Below are 11970 nucleotides of genomic sequence, written 5' to 3' on the forward strand. Positions count from 1 at the left end.
TAAAACAGGCCCTCAGCCTCCAAAGCCCAAGGCTACCATCAAGCGTCCAATGATACTGATCCGTTTGTATTCCTCCCATCTTCTCATTCACTCCACCCAGATTCTCTCAATCACGTAAGAGCAACTTACTGCCGCCGTTAAATTAGGACTGAAATACCTAATACCAGAAAGCATGCATTTAAAGTGGGAGGGGGTAAATTCAAAGGAGACACATGGGGCAAGTTTGTTTATTTTTTACACACACGGTGGTGGGTGCCTCAAATTCACTACCCGGGGTGGGAGTAGAGGCAAACATGATAGAGGCGTTCAAACAGCTCTTAGTTAATCCCATGAATGTGCATGAAATTGAAGCACAGGAACATTGGAAACAGAAGGGATTTGTTTAAACAGAACATAGAGTGTTACTGCATCACAGGCCATTTGGCCCACAAGAGGGAGAGTATGGTGCATGTTGTAACAGTGACAGAGGCAAAACGGAGGAAGAGGTCCTGCACAGTGAGTGTAGGGAGTTGGGGAAGAGGCTGAAGATCAAGAGATCCGAGGTAGTAATCCCTGGATTACTCCCAGTACCGTGTGCTGGTCAGGGCAGGAACAGGATGAGTACAGATGAATGAGTAGCTGAGGAGGAGGTGCAGGGGGCAGTGTTTCAGATCGCTTCTGGGGAATGTATGACCTGCTCGAAAAGGACGGGTTACACCTGAACCCGAGTAGAACAAATATCCTTCCAGGCAGATTTTCTGGAGCTATCGGGGAGGGTTTAAACTATTTTGGCAGGGTGATGTGAACTGGAGTGATAGGGCTAAGGATGGGGCAGTTGGTATACAGGACAGGCAGATGATAAGGAAAAATTGTACTCAGCAGGGTGGGTTGATGTGAAACTTGGTGGGGGGGGGGGGAATCAAAAAGGGAGACAAGTACAGGACTGAAGGCGTTATATTTGAATGCCCGGTTTATGGAATGAGGTAGATGATCTCGTAGAGCAGATAGAAACTGTCCAGTATGATACTATGGCCATCACTGAATCGTGGCTGAAAGAAAGTCATAGTTGGGAGAGCTTAACATCCAAGGATATGCATTGTATTGAAAGGACAGGCAGATCACCAGGGGAGGTGGGGTGGCTTATTTAGCACCTATCTCTTAATGCTCTGCTTGACCCACTCTAAGATCAACCTATCCCTCCCCTCCTAGACAGCCCTCCATTTCTCGATCTTCTAGGTGTCTATATAAGTGTTATTAAATGTCACTGATGTAGTTGCTTCCCCTACCACCCCTGGCAGTGCATTCACAGGCTTGCCACTCTCAAAAAACTGACCTCAGACACTCCCCCCAATGTCCTCCAATCACCTTAAAATTATACCCCCTCCCATTTGCTGTTTTTGCCCCTGGGAAAAAATGCCTGGCTATCCACTCTGATAAGTGGTATTTCAGACCTGTTCTGCTATCTGAATGAGCAGAATTTTGTCTGATATAGGAACCGCATTACTGCCAGCCTATGCAAATCCCTGATCTTCAAATCACTCCTTCTCCATCACTAAGGAGTACTGGGACCCTAACACTGCCTATTAGTATTCACTCTTCGTAAGCTTCCATGTTTATGTTGGTAATGGGACTGGATTTTTGGAACCAACTCACCCTTGTTCTAAGTCATACCAATACCCTCGCCTCTTTCCGTTCCTGCCTATAATCCTTAGTTATTAGTTTACTATTCTCATAAGCTTGCCTGTGTACATCCACTCCACTTTCCTCAGTGCTGATACGCTCCAGGCCTCGTCTGTAGTGTTTCCAGTCCCAGTTGTGGCTTCCAGTGCTCTGCTCTTGGTGTGCTCAGTAACACTGCAGCTTCCATCTTAGAAAATATCCCCCTAGCTGCAAGAATTGCCAGGGGGATTGATGGTAATTGCTTAAAAATATAGTGGCAGATGATGACCAAAATGAAACTAAAAACCAAACGCAATCAGCATCAGATAAGGTCACTTCACATTCCTGTGAATCTTTATTGCCCTCATGTGGAGAAAGTTTGCAGTCCTAGAACTCAGAAGTAGACCCCTCAGCCCATTGACAGCACTCTGACTATCTAGCATTTATTTGCAGTAACCCCATGCTCTTCTCCCCACTTTCCCATCAACTCCCCTCAGACTTGCTACCCTCCTACTCTAGGGGCAATTAACCTACTGACCCACATATTTTTCGGATGTGGGCGGGGTTGGGGGGGGAGCCCAAACACCCTCGGAAGCCCGCGTGGCCGCAAGGTGAACATGCAAACTCCACGCAGGGGTCAGATTGCCTCAGCTGTGAGGAAAGGCACATCCAGATAAGCAGGAAGCAAACAAGTGAGGGAAATTAGTGAGCAGAATGAAAGATGGGTATTTTATATCAGAAGCAATAACAGAATCTTAAATTAATAGTTGTGCTCATTTTACTTGGATACTATTGACAAAGGACTGCACAACACAGGAGGGAAGCGATTTCTGTCATCAGGGCCAGTCGATGACCCACAACCATTATTCAAATTTAAGGTGTGCGTATTTCCATCCTTCTTTAATTATACTTAAAATATTTACTGAGTGGAATATACTGAAAGACCCAATAAAGAAGGATGAAAAGGATATACACCCAATGGCCAACTTATTAAGTACATCTGTACACATGCTTGTTAATGCAAATATATAATCAGCCAATCCAGTGGCGGCAACTCAATGCATGAAAGCACGTAGACATGGTCAAGATCTTCAGCTGATGTTCAGACCGAACATCAGAATGGGGAAGAAATGTGTTATATACGACCTTGACTGTGGAAGATTGCTGGTGTCAGATGGGGTGGTTTGAGTATCTCAGAAACTGCTCTTCTCCTGGGATTTTCACACGCAACAATCTCTAGAGTTTACAGAAAATGGTGCAAAAAACAGCAAAAAAAAAATCCACTGAGCGGCCGTTCTGTGGGTGAAAACACCTGGCTAATGGGAGAGGTCAGAGGAAAATGGCCAGACAGGTTCAAGCTGACAGGAAGACAACAGTAACTCAAATAATTCACGGTGTGCAGAAGAGCATCTATGAATGTACAACACATTGGATCTTGAAGTGGATGGGTAAATGACCATGAACATACAATCAGAGTATTTGTGATTATTACTGTTCTGGCAAATCTAATGGAGAGTAGAAAATCAGCATGTCTGAATTTTCATCTCAAACACTATGCAGTTGTCTAAAGCAACACTGGAGAAATCAGCATTCTGTGCTAGTGTAACCAGTCTTCTGGGAGAGTCCAAGAGATCAGAACTGTCTGAGAGGGAACTGAATTCAGTGCCATTTCTAGCGTTTGAATTCAGTGCATCACATCTCCATGGAAAGCTGCATCCATTGCCATCTCTGGCTCTGTGGCAGAGTCTGTCTTCAAGGACAGTTCTGTTCTCCCATTTTGGAGAATGAAATGACAGTTAGAATAAAATTTCTTTCCAACTCATTTGAAGAACTTTGCCAACTCTTGGCCAGGACACAAGTAGAAGGAACACGTGTCATTAGATAATAAGGTGGCATTGAAGCTGAGAAAAAAAATTGTGAAGTGTGGAGGAGCGATCAATAGAAAACTCTTTGAAAGCACAATTTGCTTGTCCCTGTTTTAAGGAGTAACTAAATGGTTATGAAGGGATAATGACAACTGAGAACACCAAACAAGTATCATTTGGAATAAAAAGCAGTTTTTTAAGTCTCCTTTACTTCAATATTTTAAAGCACAGGACATTTCAGCAAGGTATAGACCCTTCAGGACCTTTTATCTTTCTCTAAGATCAATATAAACCTTTCCTTCCACACAGCCCTCCACTTTTCTATCATCCATGTGCCAGTCCAAGAGTTTCTTATATATCTCTCATGTAAGCGTCTCTACCACCATTGTGTTCAAAGCACCCAGCACTCTGTGTACCTCTGACATCATTCCTATACTTTCCTCCAATCACCTTAAAATTATGCCCCTTGAATTAGCCATTCCTACTCTAGGTAAAAGTCTCTGGCAGTCCACTTGATCTATGCCTCTTACCCTCTTGAACACCTCTACCCGGTTACCTCTCACCCTCCTTCACTCCAAAGAGAAAAGACCCAACTCTTTCAGCCTATCATCGTAAGACATGCTCTGTAATCCAGGCAGCACCTTGGTAAATCCCCTCGGCACCCTCTCTAAAGACTCCATATTTTTCCTATAATGAGGCGACCAGAATTGAACACAATATTCCAAGTGTGGGTATAATCAGAGTTTTAAAGTCTTTGCAACAACCTCCATTTGAAGTTTTTGAAACTGTGTGATTCAATGCATCTTTGCTAATTAAATCCTATATTTCCTGAATGTAATTGTAAGTTAAATGATAAACCTTCTGGATTTTTTGTTAGATTATTCAAATATGCTCATTAATACAAAAGATAATGTTCATGTTGGTTCCTGGCTTTGCTGACTTTTAAGTTGATGATTACATTACTCTCTGAATTATTATTATGTGAGGGAAAGGTGTTCAAGCTTACGCACCATAGCAGTGCAAAAGATAGTTGATAATTCATTTCTGCAAGTGATAACAGAATTGTTTTGAACGTACATTCTAATCTTTGCAGTGGTTGTTTTGGTGGCAATAGTACCAGCTGGTCACTGTTGTGAAGCTGTGTTCTCATGAAAATACTTACAGGAAATGTTGCCTTTTGTCCTTGTAATTTTATCTTGTCAATTTCTGGTGCATTTTTCAGAGTGCCGCTCTTCAGACCCGCCGCTTTCCCACTAAGAGTCTTGAAGAAATAGGGCAGCAGTGTCTCTAGGAACTGATTAATGATCTGGGTCAGAATGAGAAGCGATGCAAGTTTCTAGGTTGGAAGGAAGCAGAGCCTCATTAAACAAGTAGATCAGGAAGTTAAAACATCTAAACTAAAGATAGATTTAAAGGTTACCCACAAGCAAAATACCTGGCATGAGCAGTTTTGATAAATGGGTTAAGAGGGTGTAAAGCTGGAATTCTCCTGCCAAAATTAGCCACTGCTAATGTTTTGTCTTGATCAAAACTTAGATCAAGAGTGAGAAGGATATCCCAGGCAGTTTAATTACCTACACGGCCTCAACAAGCTTCAGGAAATCGCGAATTATCATTTTACAATCAATTGACAACTAAAGGTTTTTCTGTCACTAACATACCTACTGTATATGAATAAATTGAACATGTGCCTGATGTACTGTAGGAATGCTTGCTTGCAATGTTCTTATCCTTTAATTCATTATAAAATAATTACATTATAAATAATAAATGATAATAAGTGTTTTATATCTTCAATCTTGCATTCAATGCAGGAGTAATAACAATTGTACCTTGGACATATCTTTCAGGTTGTCAGAAAGATAATCTCCTGATTTAATGGTGGTGGGGGGGGTGGGAAGCTAGTCATCTCAATATTTTGATTTGCTTTGAGGCTTCAAGTTTTCATGCTTTTCACTCTGAATCTGATCAAGAAAAATGTATTTGGCATATTCCTGTTGGATGACACTATGAAGCTGATGGTTGAATAAAAGTGCTGGTCAGATTGGTTGATAATCATCCTTGCCAGGCTGTCAACCCCGTTACTTTCCAACTACATCACAATTACAGTGCACTGGACCCGGAGACCATTTGCAAATGCCTACCTTTCTGAGGAGGTTGAGGTCCTGGAGGTAGAAGGAGATGTAGAACAATGCGGAAAAGCAATTGACAAAGCGAAACTGAAAATGTAGAACAATATTAATAGTTGTCCTTGGATTTTACATATTTTAATAGCAACACTAATTCCCGAGAATATTTGAAACCTTTTTGATATTGTCTTTGAAATTTTTCCAATGGAGCTAATTTTATTTGATTCCATTATCAGATGGTCTGACACCCCTTCTGCATGTTAAGGGGTCAAATGAAAATAAAGAGTCAAGGAAGAGGGGTGACACAATTTGCTTTATATTGGCTCAAAATAGGTATGAGGCTTCAATTTGTGATCACAATGGCTGATTATCAGCTCAAGTATGCTGAATATGGCTCATCGAAGCTTTGGGTGCTCTTCTGCCACAGAATAGCTACAAGCACCACCCACCTGCAGCACTGACCATGAAGCAGGAGCATGCACCATCAGATTGCCAGGTCTATCCATTTACTGCAGCTTTTGATCATACACCATTGCACTGAATGACAGTGTGAAGCTCAAGCCATAATTGTCCCTTGTGGATAGACAGCTGGACGTGACCCAATTAACACACACAAAGTCTGAGAGGAGATCGGCAGTTCTAGTAGCATCTATAGAGAAGAATAAACAGTTGACATTTTGGGCTGAGACCTTTCATCTTTTGTAAGTGCATGTTATGAATTCTTCTACTAAAATTAGCTGTGATTAATCTTGATGAAGGTTTTCAACCCGATACAGCCACTGCTTATTCCTCTCCTCAGTGCTGCCTGACTTGTTGAGTTCCTCCAGCATTTTGTGTGTCTTGGTCAAGATTTCCAGCATTTGCAGAATCTCTTGTGTTTGTCACCCAGTCAAGGTGGGAATTGGCCTTGCTGGAAAGGCTTGTTTTTATGGCAAAATCTTGAACCAGCCTCCTTTGAAGAAGGGCATTCACATCACTTAAAAACACTACGGATTTGGACATGTAGCGTGTGCTTAGGTATACTCACCACCAACACTTTAACTGTCAAATGGTTTTGGAAAGAGGATTCTAGTCGATGATTTTCTGGGAAAAAAAATGCAATATATTCCGTCAAAAAAATTTCCTGTAATTCTTCCATCCTCGTTAGCCTTTTTGTATGTATCTTCACAGCTTTTCTTTCACACTGTCACCACCATCAATCCCACCCCCTCAGCACGGTTATTGTTCCAATGTTGCAACAGCCAAGTTTTGGAACACAGCCATATGAGTAAACACCAGCCAAATGGCAGGAGATGTTGGTTGGGAACGCATTCCATCAAATAGCACAGATGGATCTTCTAGCTCCACCTGAGGTGGAGATTTGGCTCTTGTTTGATGAGAAGGATGGCATTTTTGACAGGGCAACACTCCCCCTGCACTGCAATCTGCTGATTTGTTTAGGTAGGGGGCAGACAGCCTTCTGGCTGCGAGTGGGGAGTGCTGTCACTGAGTGGTGTCACCCAAGTACATTGCTGTCATTCCACCAGCCCATTAGGATGTGCTGCCAGTAGTTGGCAAGGGAAATCAGCGACATTTCAGGGATATTTAAGGAGGTATGGTGGCCCAGGAAACAAACAGGCCACATCCTGGAGCTTTGCGGTGCTCCATTTCCCAGTCATATTGCCAGATAAAGTGAGGTAGCCCCTGTGTAGGAACAACATAACCCTGAAGCCATTGATAGCTTGCCCAAAGGCTTCCTATAGAAGCAGGGGTTGTGGGCAGTGTGGCTTCTAGTAGTACCACTTGAATGCATTCTCCCTCAACTCTCAGCACACCCTTACCCCATTCCGTGAGCATTTCGGTGACTGTTTTGTAGCAGGTGTTGAGGACGGTGATGCAGAGAGTGTGAAGAATGCTTGGGATGTACAGCACACAACTCCAACAGTTTTCACTTTCGCTGTAAAAGGCCTTGACCCAAGCTTCCATATGGAAGAAAATAATCATTGTGTAGAGAGAAAAGGCGAGAAACAAACATAGGACTGGAACAGAAACAAGCCAAATTTTCACTTTACGCTTCCATGCAGGGTAATATGGCTGTTGGCGAAGGGTGATGGGGTTGATACCCATTGGGCCTTCATAACCCATACGGGGCTCCTCAAATTGACTGTTCATCTGCAGTGTGCCCCAAGTATAGGATAGGACGAAGCTGTGACGTTTCCACAACTCCATGATCACAGTTGACCAGATTATATTGAAAACCGAAAATAGGATGCATTTATCGACGGTGTCCATCGAGAGGGTAACAATCATGGCACCGAAGATGGCCATTGGTGCAAGTGAACAGGTGAAGAATTCCAGAAAACTGAAGTACATGGCGATGGATCCACCGTAATATCTGTAAATAGAATCTGTAAAGAAAAAAGTACACAGAATAATGAAACAAAATTCAAGTTAATCATGTGTACACACAGTGGCCACTTTATTACATACCTTCTGTACCAAATAAATTGGCCAATGAGTGTATGTTTGTGGTCTTCTGCTGCTGTAGCCCATTCACTTCAAGGCATGACCTGTTGTGCATTCAAAAATGTTCTTCTGCACACCACTGTTGTAACGTGGTTATTTGAGTTACTGTCACCTTCCTGTCAACTTGAACCAGTATTCTCCTCTGACTGTCATGGCTCAGGTTGGCCATTCTCCTTTAACACTTCTTTGTCCCTGATCATGCCCCAATTTCAGTCAATTGCTGCTAGTTACCCAATAATCATACACCTGGCTTTCATCAGAGACTGGGAAATAAATACAAGGACAACTCCATCACAGGTTGCCAGTTCATTGGTCAATTCTCGTGTGATATTTCATTCCCTGTTCTGATTAGAACTGTTAGTTCTAAGTTCTGCTCTAGTTTCTAGAGAGTCCCTGTGAATCCCATCTCCTTGTCAAGATCCCTCTGGTTTCCTGCTCTACGTTCAGGTCTACACCAGCCTCTCCAACTGAGTCGACGTGCCAGTGTCCTGCACATGGGTTCTCCTCCGTTGCCCCCGTGTAACCATGACCCCCCTCATTAACAAGGCAGATTTACCCATAGAACTGCCTTTCACCGGATGTTCCTTTTCATTTTTCACACATTCTCTGTAAACTCTAGACTATTGTGTGTGAAAATCCCAGGAGATTAGCAATTTCTGAGTTACTCAAATCCCCATCCCATCTGGCACCAACAACTATTCCATGGTCAAAGTGACTTAGATCACATTTCTTCCCCATTCTGATGTTTGGTGTGAACAGAAAATTAACCCCTTGACCATGTCTGCATGCTTTTATGCATTGAGTTGCTGCCACGATTGGCTGATTAGATATTTGCATTGATGAGCAGGTGTACCTAATAAAGTGGCCAGTCAGTGTAGGTTCACGTTGTCTGAATCTACGTGCCTGTGATGCTGCTGCAAAAAGATTTTCATAGAACCAGGACCTCACCATATTTTTACACATGGCAATAAACTTGAGTACTAAAATCATTGTCAAATCCCATAATATATAGGATCCTTGCCCAAAACGACACTTTAAAAAACTTAACTATAACCATTGTCATATCCCATTAATATATTGGATCCTTGACATAACCCATGATATAGAGTCCCATCATCTGGCAAGGAAAATTCAGCTTAATGCTTTATTTTCATATTGATATTTTATCAAGTTGAGTGAGTGATTGAACTTGCCCAGGAAGAGAGAAAAACATGCCAACTATTGCCAGGCAAGAAAAGTGAAACTAGTAAACATGAGCGTTGGTAATTGAACAACTGTGAGGTTATGCCATAAGATCATATTAACTTGGATGAGAACAGAAACAGAGAGAGTTTGGATAAAGTCTAGACTTGTTGGTAAGGTGGGTTTTGAAAAGATTTTAGATACAGCTGGCAGAACATTTTTGAGCATTTGAGTGACAATTAAGTAGAGAGAAGGCTGGACTGATGGAACCCCCCTTGCTTCCTGACTTTGGTCTGCTCACCAATGGGTTGTAGAGTTAGCTTCCTGCAAGTGTACCAGTCTGATTCCAGCTCACTCAGCATTTCCTCATGATGCAATGGATAGAAGGCATGCAGGATCTTGCTTTTCTGCAATCTGTGAACTAAAGCCAAACATGTTTGAGAACTGACCACACAGGCACTAAATCAAAGCTGTCAAATGAAATCAAGTGAGGTTCTCTCTGTGGCTATAAGACTCAATAGCTCCTCCTCCTTAAGCATATGGTTTCATTGCTCATCTGTATTTTCACTGTTACTTTTTAGCATACATTTTGTAGTCTTTTTCATATCTCATTTTGTATTTTAAGGTATATATAACTGACAGAGCTCCCTTGTGACAATAATTTCCTTCAGAATAAGTAAAGTTTTATCTTAGCTTATTTCTTTCAGATCATATTTCATTTAGGTCAAGATGTCCTACATTTTTTTTCCAATATCTCAGCTTGGATTGGTGGATCTTCTCCGCTCACTCACCAGCACACCAATCTCTCTTTTAGACCATAAGACAAAAGCGCAGAAGTCAGCCATTCGGCCCATCAAGTCTGCTCCGCCATTTCATCATGATCTGATCCAATCTCCCCTTTAGTCCCATTCCCCCGCCTTCTCACCATAACCTTTGATGCCCTGACTACTCAGATACCTATCAATCTCTGCCTTAAATACACCCAATGACTTGACCTCCACTGCCGCCTGTGGCAACAAATTCCATAGATTCACCACACTCTGGCTAAAATAAATTTTTTGCATCTCTGTTCTGAATGGGCACCCTGCAATCCTCAAGTCATGTCCTCTCGTACTAGACTCCCCCACCATGGGAAACAACTTTGCCACATCCACTCTGTCCATGCCTTTCAACATTCGAAATGTTTCTATGAGGTCCCCCCTCATTCTTCTAAACTCCAAGGAGTACAGTCCAAGAGCGGTCAAACGTTCCTCATATGTTAACCCTCTCATTCCCGGAATCATTCTAGTGAATCTTCACTGAACCCTCTGCAACGTCACCACATCCTTTCTTAAATAAGGAGCCCAAAACTGCACACAGTATTCCAAGTGAGGTCTTACCAGTGCCTTATAGAGCCTCAACATCACATGCCTGCTCCTATATTCCTCTAGAAATGAATGCCAACATTGCATTCGCCTTCTTCACCACTGACTCAACCTGGAGGTTAACCTTAAGGGTATCCTGCACGAGAACTCCCAAGTCCCATTGCATCTCAGAACTTTGAATTCTCTCCCCATTTAAATAATAGTCTGCCCATTTATTTCTTCTACCAAAGTGCACTTTCCGACATTGTAATTCATTTGCCCCTTCTTTGCCCATTCCCCCAATCTATCCAAGTCTCTCTGTTTCCACAGCACTACAGCAAAACACTACGTTGTTTCTCAGTGACCAGAATGACACAATACTCAAGGTATTGATTAACCAGAGCAGCAGACTATTGAACTAAACAGTATGTTTTTATATTTCTGTTTTCTAGTGAATGTATTCATGAGCATGCTCCTCACTTTCACTACTAAGTATGAAGAAAGCTTCAATTATGTTTTCAGAGACACAAAAGATGCTGGAAATCTTGAGCAAAATACACTAACTGCTGGAGGAACTCAGCAGCTCAGATTATATCCATGGAGGGAAAGGAATAGTTGATGCTTAAAGCCAAAACCCTTCATCAGGATAGGGTCTTGGCCTAAAATGTTGATTGTCCACAGATTCTACCTGACCTGCTAAATTCCTCCAGCATTTTGAGAGTGTGTTGATCATGTTTTCCAAGTTCTTTTCGTTGTTTTATTCTTGAGCTGGCAAAAAGCACTTGCAATGTTGTTACTATCTCTTAAATCTCTTACTGTCTCTCCTTTCAGTTAGTCCTGACGAAGGGTCTCGGCCCGAAACGTCGACAGTGCTTCTCCCTATAGATGCTGCCTGGCCTGCTGTGTTCCACCAGCATTTTGTGTGTGTTGCTTGAATTTCCAGCATCTGCAGATTTCCTCGTGTTTGCAATGTTGTTATTTTGTGTTGTATAAGAATTGTACAGCGTGATCATTTCTCTGAATGAATGGCAACTGCAATGCACGGATCACCATTTCATTTCCAACATTTTTGTGGCGTCCACTTTATGAAAGATGAAATAACTTGAATGGTACTTATATTTCAAAGAATAAAAACACTTCTTCCTAATAGTCTTAGAACTTACAAATTGCTTCTCCTGGATAGAGGGTCTTTGTTGGATATCCTGGAATATACTTTTCATCCACAACTTTTATGTTCTCCAGTGTTCGTAGAATGATGAACTGACGCTCAGCTAAAGTCAGAAATTCATCAATATTATCTGAAAGGAA

The 11970-nt window shown here is 42.1% G+C and overlaps 1 protein-coding gene across 5 annotated transcripts in view; it reads right to left on the bottom strand.

The window, feature by feature from the left end:
• Window positions 1–11970, bottom strand: part of ano10b (anoctamin 10b) — a 47106-nt gene that overhangs the window by 7385 nt on the left and 27751 nt on the right. For 4 of the 5 annotated variants that reach the window (XM_073069814.1, XM_073069815.1, XM_073069817.1 and 1 more), the window contains 6 exons: window positions 11826–11960; window positions 9621–9740; window positions 7453–8019; window positions 6660–6715; window positions 5648–5722; window positions 4666–4839 (listed from right to left, as the gene is read on the bottom strand). In XM_073069814.1, coding sequence (XP_072925915.1) covers window positions 4666–4839; window positions 5648–5722; window positions 6660–6715; window positions 7453–8019; window positions 9621–9740; window positions 11826–11960 — 1127 coding nt within the window. The remainder of the gene's footprint in view (window positions 1–4665; window positions 4840–5647; window positions 5723–6659; window positions 6716–7452; window positions 8020–9620; window positions 9741–11825; window positions 11961–11970) is intronic. The other variant, XM_073069816.1, reaches the window with a different exon arrangement.

Source organism: Hemitrygon akajei, chromosome 17 (genome assembly GCF_048418815.1).
Source record: "Hemitrygon akajei chromosome 17, sHemAka1.3, whole genome shotgun sequence".
Lineage (NCBI taxonomy): Eukaryota > Metazoa > Chordata > Chondrichthyes > Myliobatiformes > Dasyatidae > Hemitrygon > Hemitrygon akajei.